Genomic DNA, 17,522 nt, shown 5'->3' on the forward strand with positions numbered 1-17,522 from the left:
CCCCCGATTGCCCGCGAGCTTCTCCTCCTTTCCATACGGTAATCTCTCTAGTGTGCGACAGACAGTCGCGTGGGTATGACGCAATCGTTAGCCTATTTTTACAAAAACTGCTTCTACAGGGCCATAACGTAAGATACAAGGTAATGGAGCATTTTATACATTTTCGTGTTTCTTTAGTAATAAATAATGGACAAATGGAGTCTTTAAACGCCTCAGATGTAAAGTTTTTCGCTGTCAAAGTGACGCCAAAATGAATGGGAGTCAGTGGAATGCTAACAGCAGGTGAAGGTCTGCTAATCAATGGCGGCGCCCGGCGGTGGTACGCTTTCTGGATGCTGGATTACCCCCCTACACACACATCGACATGTTTCTACAGTGGCCCTGAGCGGACAAACGCGTTTCGTCACTATATTGTTCTTCATGATAAGAAGCGAGCTAAAGTCAGCAAATAAAACACTGACACTATGATGAACAAGTAACAATAATATTTGTAATAACATATCGATTTACTGAATAATTAAGTAAATATAATTTCTTAATTTATCTTTGTAAAGAAACCTCATTGCTGAACTGGCTACTCTCTGCTGTCTCTGCTGTGTGTCTCTGTCTTTCTGTCTCTCTCTGTATGTCCTGGTAAACCCTTGTGGGTGTAAAATGCCCCACAATTATTGCAATAATACTTATGGGGACAAGGATTTTTTGATCCACAGGAGGAAAACAGCGTATACATTTTCTAAGTGGTGTTTTTTGAAAATGTAAAAATGCAAAAAGTTTTCTGTGATGAGTAGGGTTAGTGTAGACTATTTTTACACAGTTTGTACAGTATAAAAAATGTGTGTGTGTGTGTGTACACTTTGTGATGGGCACTTACATCATGACAACAGGCTATTTTATATGTGCTTGCTATTTAAAAAGATGTATAAATCTGACAAATCATGTTTCTAGTGTTGACATTTTTAAGTCTAGTGTTTTGCAAGTGTTTAAGTCTAGTGTTTCTGTAAGGGTTGTGTTTAGGGCTGGGGCTTGGTCTAGGTCATATTATGAATTATGAACTTGATAAAAAAAGTGGAAGTCTGCAATGCTTACTAATATAGTGAAACAAATGTGTTTGTCAGTCAGTCAGTCTGTCAGAGTCTGAGCTGACTGCGAGAAGGAGTTCAGTCAAACACACTGAGCTGACTGCGAGAGGAAACGGTAAGGAATTCAGTCAGTCACAAACACACTGAGCTGACTGCGAGAAGGAGTTCAGTCAAACACACTGAGCTGACTGCGAGAGGGAGTTCAGTCAAACACACTGAGCTGACTGCGAGAGGGAGTTCAGTCAAACACACTGAGCTGACTGCGAGAGGGAGTTCAGTCAAACACACTGAGCTGACTGCGAGAGGGAGTTCAGTCAAACACACTGAGCTGACTGCGAGAGGAAATCGGTAAAGAGTTCAGCCAACTTTTACCAAGTAAGTTTTTATACTTTAAATATAACGATAGCTTGTGTGTGTTTGTGTTCTTATACCCCAATAGTTTTGTCTGTTTGTGGGAAACTCGACCTGCTGATGTGAAGGAGAGTCAAAGAAAGTATGCAGAATTTTTTCAGTGGATATATTAAGACAATTATTTTTATGGTTTACGTTTTATAGTGGGGTTATTAATATAATTGTATGTTTTAGCATGATTACTCCTCCGATTGGTTAGTAGCTGGGAAATTAACCTCTAAAACATGTTGTTTTTTATTTATTAAATATAAATTCATACATTAATCTAAGTTCTTATTAAAGAGACTCAAGAAGGAATAAAACGGTTGAAATCTATAAAGTTTACTAAATGACAAAACAGAGAGAACAAAAATGTTTAAGAGAGATAGAGAGGGAGGATTATATCCAGGGTTTCCAATGCAATGCACTTGTACATAATGATTAGGGATTTGGGATTATTTTCATAGTCGATTAATCTGTTGAATGTTTTCTCGATTAATTATAGAGAAATGATAGGCCATTATAGCCTGTATTCTTTGCTTGACCATCTAAATCATCTAATGACCATCTAAATCTCTGTCATTCCACTATACAAGAGTAATCCATCTATTATCTTAAGTCTTGTTAGAAAACCAACAAAAAAATAAAAATAAATAAACCAACAAAAAAATAACTGTTCTTGAAAATTCTTAAAAAAAAAATGATTGTATGGAATAGGAAGCTCCTGCTTTAACGTTAGGTGCATTAGCTCAACAGGTAGCCTCAAGCTACATGACACAATATAATTTATTAATATTACACTTTTACTTAAAGCTCACTTTAAAACACCATCGAGTATTTGTATCATATTCCGGTCGCGGTTTAAAATTGTTTTAAGTCAAAAAAAGATTTTGAAATATGTTATATTTAGCATTTTATATGAAGCTAGTGGCTATCTTTACAAGCATGCATAAGTTACTGTAAACATCCTTTGTTCCTATAATAAAATAACCAAAATCGAACAGAAATCACACACACAAACCAGATATACTTGAATCCTGCATTTATTAGCTTCTTGAATCAGATGAAGAGATGTGTTTAGTTTTGTCTGTCTCGTAGCTCAGAAAGAGGAAGTATCCACAGGCAGCTGATGTAACATTTGTACCGAGCAGTCGGAGCTTGTGTGGAGAAAAAATGGGCGTGCCAGATGAAGCCGCGATTCGAGGCTTGTGTTTGTTTACGTGAAATCACGTGACTAATGACAAACGAGCATAGACAGGATAGCAAACGAGGCCTCGTTTGTGTGTGTTGTGAGTGTCGCTTCCGGATAAAAGGGGTTTCGATTAACTCGCGCTTCCTTGTGGGTGTTGTCAGGAGTAGTAGAAGCAGTTGTAGTTGTAGTAACGTTAAGCCCAATTTATACTTCTGCGTCGAACTTACGCCGTAGCTACGTCGTAGGCTGTGTGTAGCGCGCGTACCCTTCGGCGTACCCTGACGTGCACCTCTCCAAAAATGTAACAACGCGTCAATTCTACGCGGACGCAAGCGCTGTGATTGGTCTGCTAGGAACGCTCCTTCGGGTTTCACATGCTCCCTCTGCGCGCGTGAACGCGGACAACGACGCAGAAGTATAAATGAAAACCAACGCGTTGCCTACAGCGTAGAGGCTCCGGCGCAGGTCCGACGCAGAAGTATAAATTGGCCTTTAGTCTCCCCCCACCATAAGCACTGCACTCAACACAATCTCACTTTTGTAGGCATGTAGGCTAGTTTGGGCTTGTGACTGATGAATCTTGATGCAGTTGTTGCTTCCTGCTGGCAACACCGCAAGAGACTGGTCAACACGGACAGTAATGCAGCGCAATATGAAAGAGGTTTAACAACCTATGAAACTAATAATGAACAATATGAAACTACATGCTTAATTTAAAATGTGGATAAACGCTATTTCCGAATTTTGGGAGGTGCGCAAACGGCGTTTACGTGCGTTTAGCCTCCACTGCATCCTCGCGAATGCTCGACGCCGCTTTATACACAAATCTTTCTTCTCAGTTTTCAGACACGTTGTGTTTTTCTGCATATTTGGTCTGAGTTTGTTATTTTACACTGTTTGACCAGCAGAGTGGGGTTTATCCAGCGTGCTGGATAGACCTGTTGATCTGAGCAATGGAACAAACAAAACAAGCCCTGAACATTCATAAAAGAACACACATTATACAGACACTTGATATTTAATCTTATTAGATGATAAGCTAATCATTTGATATTTTATTTGATATTTTACTTTGCTGTGTGTCTGTAAAAGGTATTTTTCTGCATGTTTGGTCTGTTTGTTGCAGTTGCACTGTGTGACCAGCAGGAGTCGCCAGCGTATTGCGTTTCCAAATAGCGAATCATATTGCGAACAAATTGGTTCAATTGATTCGAAGCTTTGAAAAGCTTCGTTTCTCCCATCACTACAGTCTTCTGTATGATGGGTAAATACCATATTCACAAAGCAAGATACCTTAAATTCAAACCTTGTTGCAAAATTTTTGCTTATGATTTACAGTTAATATTGTCTTCACTTCAAAAAATCCCCTACAATAAAAAAGCTTCGAAAACATCCTGTATTATATAACAAGTTTTATATAAATTGTAAAAATATTTTATTTACTGTTATTATTTACTTTCATTTTCTCTGTATCCCCACATGTTCATGTTCATGATCATTGTTCTGTTTTATTTCCATTGTACTGATTTATATTGTAATGCAATAAAAAGTAAATTAAAAAAACCAGTCAGGACACTAAATAAAACTATAATGCATTGCATACAACTGCAAAAACACTTGCATAATAATAATAATAATAATAAAAATGTTAGGCTACTTAAAGGTAGGGCTGCCCTGCCAACAACTATTTGAGGGGACAGCCATTTGTAGTGGTGTCCGAAAAACCATAGTGGAAATTCTGTTCAAACATCACTGCTGTCCTAAATTTGAATACCTTGTTTACTGTAAGTACACTACACGAATATTGACACAAAAATCTTACTGTAATTCACTTAGTGTTTTTTTGTTTTTGTTTCAAATGTTGTAGTAATTCCCTAGTGACCAGACTGACATACTACAGGTAAAATGTTCACAAATACCTCCCTTACTGTACGTACAGTACACAAATATTGATATGAAAATATTACTATAATTCACCTAAAGTGTTTTTTCATGTTTCAAAGGTTGTAGTAATTCCCTAGTGATACTGACTTACTACAGGTGAAAGTCTAGCTCACAATCTTTTTGAAAAATGAAACTTAAAGGAGCATTTTACCCATGGCAACATTGATCTTTATTGAAAGTGGGTCATATATGTAGTCGAAATGTAAAATAAATATCGAATTTGGTCCCTTCTTGACCGAAAAAAGACAGAAAGTAACATTAGGGTGCATTTGTATGAAAGACAACAACTCCCACAATGCACCACATTGCACAGCTCCGCAAGCCACTCCCACTAATCCAGAAAGCGCATATCTGCCTATCTTTTCACTTTCTAAAGTGTTCACTGTATTTACAGCAAGGCAGATATTGGCAAAATCTCACCTGTAGTAAGTCAGTCTGGTCACTAATAAACACAACAACCTTTGGAACATGGTAAACACTTTAGGTGAATTAAAGTATTCTATTCGAATTAAAGTATATATTTTCATTAAAATATTTATGTACTGTAAGAACTGATAAATTAGGAAATTCCGGACAGTCTGTTTCGGGGGTGACCAGACCCTGAGAGGACAAAAGGGATGTCCTAATCTACATCTCTGTCCCTCTCCCTTCACCCCCTCTCTCTCATGCTCAGATGATCACCTGAAATCACCCAAGAAAATGTATGGTTTAATGTGAATGATTATCACAGAGTATTTTTCATGTTTGGTATCATTTTAAATGTCTCAGTGCGACTGGTACAAATGTCTAATTTACAAATAAGTAAAACAAAAGGTAATAAGGTTTTTAAGAGTTTAGAGATAACTGACTTACATAGGAAGGTCTCCAGGCAAATGGTCACACACTCCCAAAAGGTGCGACCTCTGAATGCAAATTTCTTTTGTTAGCATGTTTCCATGTGAAAGAGGTTCTGTCTATATAATGAAATGCAGCAGGGAGATCGGGGCCTTTCTGTACCTCAGATGGCCAGTGAGGCGGAGAGGGAGATCTCTCAGCACCATGTATTTCTTAATGTCGGGTTGCATCTTTTTCTTTATTCCAGAGGATTTGATGTTTTGTATCTATTATCTTTGAATTGATCATTAAATTGTCATGATACATTTACCTGACATAATAAATTGTTACATTTGATTATTCTAACTGACTTTGACATTATTTTCATTAAACAGTTAAACGGAATAGTCAAACATGCGCTCATAATTAATGATCTACAGATATCATTAAAACCTTTTCATTTATGGAGTCAGATAAAATAACGAGTAAATACATATTCAAATGTATTGCATTTAATCAAAAAATACTTTGCCTCGAGAAAAGGACAGTAACACGTAGAAGACCTTCAGCGCTGGTCAGATGCCGGACTTTGGGCTTATTTAGCGCGAGTTTACAGTACTGTACAGTAAGGGAGATATTGGCAAAATGTAAAAATTATAAGTTTTAACGCAGTTGGTGTAATTGGCAGACGTTCCCTCAAGCATTATGAGCCGTAACAGCGCATTAAAGCACTCTCAGGTATAAATATGCAGCTATAATGCATGTAAGGTTATTTTTAACGAATATTTCATGTCGACATAACTTGATTGACTACTGTTAAAAGTAATATTGGTATTGATATATAAGTAAGACTACCGACTCTATAGAGCAGTGGCATGGAAAAACTAATGTCTGGCGAATATCGAACCTAAAACTAACTTTACCTCGCTTTGTAAGCGATAACCAGCAGGACAGCAGTGATGTGTGAACTGAATTTGGCAACAATACAGTGAAGTAGAGTGAAGTTATTGAATATTTGCACTTTGCAGATGCTCCCTTCAGATCTGTGTCTCTGCCTCATGACATGTTCCTCTGTGTATTTTCAGTGCTAAGAAAAAATTAAACGGAAAACACCTTTTAAAAACAGATAACATAGTAAAATATCAACTGCCATTAACTTATCATCTAATAAGATTAAATATCAAGTGTCTGTATAATATGTGTTCTTCTATTAATGTTCAGGGCTTGTTTTGTTTGTTCCATGGCTCAGATAAACAGGCCAATAAGAGACTATTAACTACTATTATTCCTTTTAATTATACTAATGTCTAATTACACCGTCTACAGATGAATAAAACTGATCAGAGATCAGGTACAAACCATAGACACTTGTATGTTTCACTGCTGAGGACAAATTCAATGAATCCGCATGATTCTCTCTCTCACACACACACACACACACACACACACACACACACACACACACACGTACGTCCATTGTGCTTCCTATGATGGGAGAAACTAATATAAAAACATTTTTTAATGATGTAAGATCCACATGTGGATCAATATCTTTCAAATAAAGTGAAAGTGAGTGTATAATGTGTGTATCTGTCACATAACACACCTTCTGTTTTCTCCTCAGGATGAATCTCCTTCTTCTCCTTCTTCTTCTTCTGCTGTGCTTCATCAGTTATAGCGGTCAGTGTCATTTATTTAATTTAGTTTTTTAGTTCAAGCTAAAGTTATTCTAGTGGATTGTTTTTCTGTTGTGTCTCTCAGCTCATCTCTAGGTTTATACTGTCATCAACATCTGAAACTTGTGTAATGTGGCACTTCTAATATTGTTGGCTACTTGTTGTCTTCATTTATTTATTTTAATCCAGGTCACTAAAATAACTCCACTAGAATATTTAAGATCATACTGATTTAAGACATTTATTTTCCAGTATTGCTAGTGTGTATTGAGTGAATATTGCTGTGTGTATTTGCAGGATCCTCCACTAAAGCTGTGTCAGGAATAAAGGGAGGAAACGTCACTCTATCATGTGGATCTGAGGACAGAGAGATTGTGGAGATCAGATTAATCAGTCTGTCTAAAATCATCCGTGTGTGTGAGAAGAGAAACTGCAGTGGTCGAGTGTTTAAAGAAGGATCATGTGACGTCGTCATCAAGGATCTGATCTACAGTGACGCTGGGAAACACTTTATACATGTTTATTACAATAATGATCAGACAGAAGTGGAGCAACTAATCCTGGAGTATCATCTTCATATTCATGGTAAAGTCAAAACTGATCAAACCATCATCATGTGTTTCTGGATCTCCTCTAATAGTGCTGGTATTGTGTGCAGGACTAGAAACAGCAGAAACACTGAAGCGGACAAGCTTAAAGGACAAGTTCGGAATTTTACACTTAACGCCCTGTTTTCAGATCGTTTCTGATGAAATAGAACGGTTAAGATTGAAATTTGCACACATGCTGATGTCCCGAGAATTTTCGGTTCCCTTTCGTGGTCACTCCGAGTTACGTCGGATGACAACGAATGGGGTTTCGCTTAGAAAGCCTCTCACCTTCGAGTATACAAAACGAGCCAATGGCAATAAAATGCCATGGGTCTGCGGAATTTGCATAGCGTAAGTCCGCCCCACCTCATGGGTATATAAGGAAGTACACTGAAAACATGCAGATATGTTTTCGCTTTGGAGCCAAGAGTTTTCTTCACTCCTGCAAGCCATTCTGAATCATCTTCACTCTACGAGACTAGCGGCTCTTCAGTGTGTTGGAGTGATGGCACATTCCAGCGAGATCGCATTCCTGCTGCTGTTTTGTGCAGTGATCTGCCGACAGTGTGTGTGTTTCTCCCTGGGCGCTTCAGCACTCTGTTGAGCTTTTTCCTCTTTCTAAAAGAGCTGCACGCGGCACGTCTTTTTCAAGACGGCTCGCCCATGTATTTACTGGATGTGTGTGCGCATCTGCCTAACGGTCACAAGCGCTGTTTCGCGTGTTGGGCTTAATCACGCTCGACATCGCTCGTGGATGAGTCATGTTTTCATTGTGGGAACATGACCATCGCGATGTTTATAGATCGAGACTCAATGATCCTTGTGTGAGAGTCCCCTCTGCCACACCCCAATCTATCTCTTCCTCGAGAGGGGATACTTTGGCTGGTGGCCAGGGTGATCTGAGGGTTACGGTGTGGCATGATTCCGACGAGCTTTCCTTGGGCCACGCCCCCCTCCACATCGCAAACCGTGGGGCTTCCGTGTGTGCCTGGTTACTCTCGGGGAACCAGTGTTTTCATTCGGGGCTTCAGCAGATGGTGTCATGTCACTCACAGCATCACAAGGCGGGCTTGATTCCTCTGGAAATAAGGATTCGACTGCGTTGCCTCTCTCAGGAGTGTCAGCGTTAGTTGAGTCAGATCCAGAGCTGATGGCCATGCTTTCCCTGGCAGCTGAAAGCATCGGTTGGAGTGGCGCCGCCCTCCCCCCGAGCGCTGTAGGCTTATGATTGGTTCCTGGGCGCGTGTTGCTCTACAGCACTCACTCCCAGTGCCTTTCTCCCGGACGTGCATCAGGACGCCTCCGGCTTGCGAGGGTCCCAGGCTGTCCTGCTGGGTCGCAAGAACCATCAGGCTCGGCTACGCGATTCAGTTCGCACGGTCTCCTCCCCGCTTCAGGGGAGTCCACTTCACTTTGGTCGGTGGCAATGCCCCTGTCATGAGAGCGGAGGTCACCACCTTACTGGCGAAGGGTGCGATCGAGTCTGTCCCTCCAGCCGAAATGAAGTCCGGCTTCTACAGCCCCTACTTCATTGTACCGAAAGAATCCGGTGGGTTACGGCCAATCCTCGACCTGCACGTCATGAACCGCTCCCTTTACAGGCTGCCGTTCAAGATGCTCACGGCCAAACACATCCTCCAGTGTGTGCGGCAGCAGGATTGGTATGCAGCGATCGACCTGAAGAACGCCTACTTCCATGTTTCCATTTTACCTCGACACAGACCGTTTCTTCGGTTTGCTTTCGATTGGCAGGCATACCAGTACGCGGTTCTCCCATTCGGGCTAGCCCTGTCTCTTCGCGTCTTCACGAAAGTCATCGAGGCAGCCCTTGTTCCCCTCCGGGAACACGGGGTTCGCATTCTGAACTATCTCGACGACTGGCTGATCCTAGCTCACTCTCGAGACCAGGTTTGCGTAAACAGGGACCTAGTGCTCTGGCACCTAGCTCGTCTGGGCCTTCGGGTCAACTGAGAGAAGAGCAAACTCTGCCCCGTGCAGAGGATCTCTTTTCTCGGTATGGAGATCGACTTGGTCGGTATATGGCATCTGCAGCTGCAGTAACGCTGCTCGGATTGCTTCATATGAGACCGCTTCAGCTTGGCTTCGCGATCGAGTCCCGAGGTGGGCATGGCAACACGGCACGCTCCAAGTCCCAGTGACTCCAGCCTGCCGTCAGACCTCCACCCCGTGGACGAACCTCAGTTTTCTACGGGCCGGAGTGTCCTTAGAACGAGTTTCCCGGCATGTTGTATCAACAGATGCTTCCACCACGGGCTGCGGCGCCATGTGCAATGGACATGCTGCCGCGGGCTCCTGGACAGGACCCCAGAGCCTTTGGCATGTCAATTGCCTCATATGTGTATTCCAAGTCCACCCCCCCCCCCCTTCAGGTTGGTCATGATTGCATATTTCCACTGAGATACGCTTCCCAGTGTACCTTGGTATTCCTGTGTTAAGTAGGACTCCTTCGTCTGTGCTAGTCTCACGACAGGGAGCTCAGACATACGCAGGGCACTGGAAGACAGCCGAGGTGGCGTGATTAGACTGGGGACCCCATTCGTCGTCATCCGACGTAACTGGGAGTGACCACGAAAGGGAACGTATCGGTTACGTATGTACATTACGTCTTTTTGACACTTCCGCTGGAACGCCTGAGTTCAGTCTCGGCTCCTCAGCGAAGACATATCTGCATGTTTTCAGTGTACTTCCTTATATACCCCCAGGGTGGGGCGGACTTACGCTATGCAAATTCCGCAGACCCATGGCATTTTCTTGCCATTGGCTCGTTTTGTATACTCGAAGGTGAGAGGCTTTCTAAGCGAAACCCCATTTGTTGTCATCCGACGTAACGCCTCCGTTCCCTACTCAGGGAACGAGGGTTACATACGTAACTGAGACGGTAGCACCCCCCCCCCCACCCCCAAAATGGCTGAATAGGTGCACTGAAACAATCCTTCCTAAAACGCATTAAACTTTCATTTACAAAGACGTGAAACTCACCGAGTGGTCAGGGGTGTTCACTGATATGCTCACACAAAAATCGCTGCAAAAGATGCTTTCCAACAGGTTTTATCGTAGTTTTTATCCAACTACCACAGAAACCGAAAATTCTCGGGACATCAGCATGTGTGCAAATTTCAATCTTAACCGTTCTATTTCATCAGAAACGATCTGAAAACAGGGCTTTACGTGTAAAATACTGAACTTGTCCTTTAATATTCAGAGTGGATTGGGGTTTTCCAATGTTTACATCTGGTCCCTCAGTCCTATATGTGATTATGGTCTTGATTAAATGACACTATTATAATAATGATTAATGCTGAATGTGTGTGTTCCTCCTCAGATGAGATCTCTGTGCAGAAAGGAGAGGATCTGAAGTTGGATGTTCTGTTGATCAACGCCGATAAAGTGGAGAGAAACTCTAGTGAAGGCTGGACAGAGGTTTGGACGAGAGGTCACAGGGTCAACAGTGATCGACTGACTGATCGAGATGGAAATCTGACCATTAGTAATTTTACAGTCACTGACACTGGAACATACAGAGTTCTGGATTATAATAATAAAATCTTGATCACAGTCTCAGTCACAGGTGAGAGAAGATCAGTGGATGAGCAGAAATATTTGAGCTGATTTTATATCAGGATTTGAACAGTAAATTGATGCTAAACTGTGTGAGTAACCTTTCAATCTCCTCTACAGAATCTGGCTCAGGATCAAAGGGAAAACTGGAGACAGAGGATAACAAATATAATGAACAACATAGTAAGTAAAACAGGAGACTTTGAGAACTTTAAACTTTTTAAGCTAAAAAATCTTTAAGCCGTGAGTTTAAAAAAAGAAAAAACATTTTTAAAAACTGTGTTCTCTTCCCTCCTTTCTCCTTTCTGCTGTAGAGTCTTTGATTATTGGACTGTCAGTGTGTGGAGCTCTGCTGGCTCTGGTGTGTGTGATTGTCTTTGTCATCAGGAAATCCCAGCGTCTGAATAGACGTTACTTGCCGCCACCAGATCAGAATGCAGATGAACCAGACCTGTAATAATCTCTCCTGAGGGCCACGATTAAACTGTAAACGAGGCCCAGAACATCTAGTGACGGCACTGGTTAGTTGTAATTCACCTTCAGATCAACAGATCTACAGATGACTTTGTCAGTACTGAACATCTGCAGGTAGAGGAGTGTGGTATTAGTATTGGTGGTGTTTGAGGAGATTCCCCCCTTCTGTGTAAAGCGATTTGAGTGCAGAGAAAAGCGCTATATCGAATTATTATTTATCATCTACAATAATATCAGAATTGTTGTTTTATTGATTTGGAATCTGACATTATTGAGCCTCTCATATTGCAAATTGTTTGATTTTCCCCTAATTTGTTTCTGTCTGACTGACTCTCTGTACAAAAGGAAAAGTGTGTTTTTCCCATATTAATCATCTTTAGAGAGATTTCTCCTCGCCGCTGTTGCCTTTAACTGATCTCTACAGGAGATTATAAGGGGCTTCTCTTTGTAAACTGAATCCTCTCTTGCTCTGAAATGATCTGGCATCAAGATAAACTTCTCTCCTTTTATCACTGATGTTCCCTTCTTCAGAATGTCAGTGTAAGATTCATGTCTTACTTCACATTAGTGATGGACTTCCTCCTTTAGTTTTTAACAACAGAAAACACATGCGGACTGGTCTGAGAGTTTAACCAGAACACTTAAACATTACATGAGTTACTGAGATCTATGTAAAGTTATATTCACTCTTTAACTCAGGTTGTGACATGTAAACCAGGAAGAAACATGATTTATAACTGAATAAATAAATGTATCATGATGTGATTGATATTAAAAACAACGCTGGGAAATCAGGAGGATTTTAATACATCTCTGCACACAGTGGTTTGATGCAATGCATCTTAGTGGGAATGAACTGATATAGTGAAAGACAGTGTGTATGCACATATGCATAAATTGTAAAATATTGTTTTTAAATATTTATGTTTAATATGTATGTTTAATATGGCCTTTGGAAGAGCCTTAGCTTCTCCTTAAGTGTCTTCATCATCATCTTCATCATCATCTATAGACTTTTTCCTTTCCACTGATGTTTGTGTCTGCATAATAGGGAATCTGCATTATTTTTTGTAAATCTGTGAGTAGTATTGTGAAAAACGCAATAAATTAAACCTCTTTTGTAAGAAACATTTTTGTTTGTGTATTTTTTTTTTGGTATGTATTTTTGTATTAATTAAATATTTTGGCTATTTTTTACTATGTTCAAAAAATGTTTTTTTTAGATTCGATTAGATTCGATTAGATCAACCTTTATTTGTCTCACAAGTGAGAAATTTCAGCATTTACAGCAGAAAGTAGATAGCATAAAGTAAAATAATAAGTGACATTAACATAATACTAACAATATCAAAATTCAAAATAAATTATGCAATACTAAAATAAAAAAGAATATATATTTACACCTATAAAACAAATTACCAAATATAAAAACAGTGCAAGTGAATATATTAGCGATGCAAAGTGACATTGTGCATTGATTTCCACTCAGTCTCTGAGTTGTGGTTTCTGTTTAATGCTTAACAGTGCTGATTATAAAGTGTCACGGCCGCAGGAAGATAAGATCTTCTGAATCTCTCCTTCACACAGCGTGGGTGTATCAGTCTGACACTAAAGGAGCTGCTCAGTGATGTTAGTGTCCCATGAAGGGGGTGTGACGAGGTCTCCAACATGGATGAGAGCTTAGCTGTCACCCTCCTCTCTCCCACCACCTCAACTGGCTCGAGTGAGCAACCCAGGACAGAACCGGCCTTTTTAATCAGTCTGTTTATCCTCTTCTTGTCTGCCATTGTAATGCTGCTACTCCAGCATACCACACCAGAGTAGATAGCTGACGCCACCACAGAGTCATAAAAAGTCCTCAGGAGTGGACCCTGTACTCCAAAAGACCTTAGTCTCTTGAGCAGGAACAGTCTCTTCTGGCCCTTCTTATAAAGGTCCTTAACAGTGTCTGTACAGTCCAATTTATTGGTAACCTGGAAGCCAAGATACCTGTTGGAGTCCACAATCTCAATGTCCATCCCCTGAATATTCACAGGTACCGTGGAAGCACGCTTACTCCTGCGGAAGTCCACCACCAGCTCATTAGTCTTTGCTGCATTGATAAGGAGGTGGTTTAGATTGCACCAGACCACAAAGTCCTGATTCAGTTTTCTGTACACTCTGTCATCCCCATCAGAGATGAGACCAACGACAGCAGAGTCATCAGAGAACTTCTGGAGGAAGCAGTCTGAGGTGTTGAAGGTGAAGTCTGCAGTGTAGAGGGTGAAGAGGAATGGTGCCAATACTGTTCCTTTAGGTACCCCTGTACTGCAGACCACTGTGTCAGACTGACAGTCCTTAATCCTCACGAACTGTGGTCTGCTGGTGAGGTAATCCAGGATCCAGGCTGAGAGGTGAAGGTCTACTCCAGCGTCCCCCAGCTGGTCTCTCAGCAGTGCAGGCTGGATGGTGTTAAAGGCACTGGAGAAATCATAAAACATGATCCTCACAGAGCTTCCAGCTTTTTCCAGATGAGAGAGGGATCTGTGGAGAAGGTAGATGAGAGCGTCATCCACTCCGATGCCAGGCCGGTAGGCAAACTGAAGCGGGTCCATCAATGGGTTCACCAGGGGACGAAGATATCCTAGAACGAGTCTTTCAAATGTTTTCATCAGATGAGACGTCAGAGCCACCGGTCTGTAGCTGTTCATGTCCTTGGGGTGTGGCATCTCAGGCACAGGAACCAGACATGATGTTTTCCACATGTGGTACTTGCCCCAGCCTCAAGCTCAGGTTGAACATGTACTGAAGAGTCTCACACAGCTGGCCAGCACAAGACCGAAGGAGCCCTGGACTGATAACATCTGGTCCTGCTGCCTTCCTCATCCTCAGTCTCCTCAGCTCTCCTCTCACCTGGTTGACGGTAAGAGACAGTTTAGTAGTTGGGTGCCCAGGGCTGTGAGTAGTTGTAATCTGGGGGATGGGAAATGGAGGAGTAGGTGTACTGGAGATGTAAAAGGGCTCTGAACCAAGTGTCAGCAATGGTAATGTGCTCGTAAGGAGAGTCTGGACAAAGGGAGGGGCAGATGGTCCACCTCAGATAGAGGTGTGATGACTTTATACCCAGAGATGGTATTCAGGCTCCTCCAGACACCTCTGACATCGTTACTTTGCAGCTGATCTTCCATTTTCCTCTTATAACTGCATTTACCATCCCTGATCTTCTTCCTCAGCTCCGTCTGCACAATTTTTAGCTCCTCTTTATTTCCTGATCTAAAAACAATTAAATAATAATTGTTAATAATAAACTCCTGGTTCTGCTGGCGTTTTTGCTTGTCCGTCTTCTCCCACAGTGAGGAACTGAGATAACGGCACACACACACACACACACACACACACCAGCTTCTAGTGCCAGACTAATCCTGCTCTTCTCCACTGAAACAAGTCAACGATGATGTCTTCATACACACACAGCATTACAACACATGATCATCTTTATACACACACAGCATTACAACACACACATAATCATCTTAGCCCTCAGATCACCAGAACATTACCAAACTATCAGGATTATGACCTAAAGTGCATTAAATCGACTGTTCAAGAGCATTACTCTATAAACTACATGCTTTTGTATCAGATTTAATATTTATTTTTATACTGAATTTGACACCAAGTTACACTGCCACTTTATAATGTGAAAAATGCTGTACTGTATGTATATTTATAATAAATATTTATATATTTAAGTGTTTTGTGCACTATTTTATCTCTTTACGAAAAGAAAGCTGTAAATTATACAGCGACTGCAACTCTTGCTGGACAATGATTTGCATTATAAATGGGTTTACAGTATAATAGTATTATAGTCATATTTCTTTATTCATTTGTTTACATTTTAATTATTATGTGATTAAATAACAACAAAATAAATACAAATATTAAGAATTATAATTGCCATTAGATTAGATATTGGTTCTGCCTTTTATTAATGAAATAATCCACAGTTTCATGGCCTGTGCAAAATATATATGTGTGGTAAATGATGTCCAGTCACTGACAGGAGAGGGAAGATGATCGTTTCAGACATTCATGATCATATAGACCACATCCAATAATAAAAAAAAAAAATATATATTTTTTTATATATATTATGTATAATTATAGCATTGCACAATGTACATACAACTGAAGTGTAATAAACCACAGCTGTAACAAACACAGCACTGTAAATGATGTCGACCGTGTGTAAGCTTTAGTTATGAGAGGAAGCGTGTGTTTCAGTGTCTCTGCACTGATCTGAGACCTGTAGTTTGATCAACAGCATTACGAGCGACAGACACAATGGAGGACGTCATGTTCTTTTGTGTTTTGTTTATTCTGTAAATTTACTCTATGCTTTAACATGACTGATCATAATGTAGGCAGAGTAACGTATTTCCAATGAGCCTGGGGTTGGGAAAGTAAGGCTTTAACTGAGAAATGGGCCCTTAAACTATTGGCTTCAATGACCCCTATATGTCTTAACACTTTGAAGACCAAAACATAAAACAAGTCCCTATTTCATTCCTGGAAGCCGGGATAAAGAAGCAAGCACTATTACTGCATTCAGATATCAAATACTGACATTAAAGAATACATGAAAAGAACATTTCAGTAATCACACTGGTAACTTCTATAATAAAGTAAAATCTCCAGAGAAGTCATTCAACTTATTTGATATTTAGAAGGAAAAAACATTGATTAATGCCTTGATTATAATCACTTATTACATATACATTGATTCCACTGTGTAACCCGGCAAATTTCTAGTTGATGGTGCCTTGATGCAAAATAAACCTCATGCAGTGTGAAAAGAAACATACACCAGAGGTCAGATTTAGTTTTATTCATTTTTAATGTAGAACGAGGCTTAACACATAACACATTCAAAATTTAATTAGAGGTTGGTTCTTGCTAAGCATCAATATTGCCATTACTCATATTACACATTAAATTCATATTTACATTCAGAAACCACTAGTAGGCAACATTTTCACACACCAGTCAGAACCAAAAAAACACCACATGTGAAGTCATTTTCATGGTATTTTGAGCTAAAACTTCACACACACACTCTGGGGACATCAGAGACTTATTTTACATCTTGTGAAAAGGGCATTACCACCCCTTTAAAGAAGAAACATGAAAAGTTAAACATGATGTTGTCACTAAAACACAGTTTTAGTGTGTTTTTTTTATTATTATTTTTTACAGTAAGCACGCTCTGCCCAAGATTGTGAATGAGATATTGAGTGATTCCAGGAAGCATGGAAGTTTTCTTGGTTTAAAATCAGATAGAAGTTTCTTCTTCTTCAACAGCCATAACTGTTAAATACACACAAAATATTTTACTTAAGCTAGGTTTGTTCATCTTTCACTGTATTGGTTTCTCAACAAAGGTATGCTAAAGGACAGATTCAAATGAATTGATTTGTATTGTCACAATACCTCCAGATAGCAAGCAAAAGAAAGCTGTCACAATTGGCCAATTAAATATGGGTAGCCTAATGTTGATTATGATTTCTAATAAATCACTCAGGTGTTTTTCCTCTCATTTTGCAGCATTTGTAAATCAGTACGACTGTCAATATCAGATATGGACAAGCTGCCAGTGCAGAACTGAGCATGTGGAGGACAGAGATCTGAGAGTCTGAATGAGACCCTGAAGAATGAAACCCTGAAAAAGAGACACACAAGCACTTTATCATGCACTATATCTGAACGAGGGCATATGAAGAAATAAATCAGCTCAGTTTCATTG

The 17,522-nt window shown here is 40.3% G+C and overlaps 1 protein-coding gene across 1 annotated transcript; it reads left to right on the forward strand.

Annotated features, from left to right (window-relative positions):
• Nucleotides 1-1,167: 1,167 nt before the first annotated feature.
• LOC308697168 (uncharacterized protein) lies at nt 1,168-12,859 on the forward strand. Its single transcript, XM_081376308.1, has 6 exons — nt 1,168-1,454; nt 7,043-7,098; nt 7,392-7,679; nt 11,028-11,273; nt 11,384-11,446; nt 11,578-12,859. The coding sequence occupies exons 2-6, from the start codon at nt 7,044-7,046 to the stop codon at nt 11,718-11,720; spliced, it is 795 nt and encodes a 264-aa protein (XP_081232434.1). The 5' UTR covers nt 1,168-1,454; nt 7,043; the 3' UTR covers nt 11,721-12,859.
• Nucleotides 12,860-17,522: the final 4,663 nt, after the last annotated feature.

The sequence above is a fragment of the Scardinius erythrophthalmus genome, assembly GCF_964197995.2.
Source record: "Scardinius erythrophthalmus genome assembly, chromosome: 10".
Lineage (NCBI taxonomy): Eukaryota > Metazoa > Chordata > Actinopteri > Cypriniformes > Leuciscidae > Scardinius > Scardinius erythrophthalmus.

Coding starts and splice junctions, on each gene's coding strand:
- LOC308697168 (XM_081376308.1), top strand. CDS start 7,044: ATGAATCTCCTTCTTCTCCTTCTTCTTCTTCTGCTGTGCTTCATCAGT. Junction 7,099..7,391: donor GTGCTTCATCAGTTATAGCG/GTCAGTGTCATT, acceptor GTGTATTTGCAG/GATCCTCCACTAAAGCTGTG. Junction 7,680..11,027: donor GTATCATCTTCATATTCATG/GTAAAGTCAAAA, acceptor GTTCCTCCTCAG/ATGAGATCTCTGTGCAGAAA.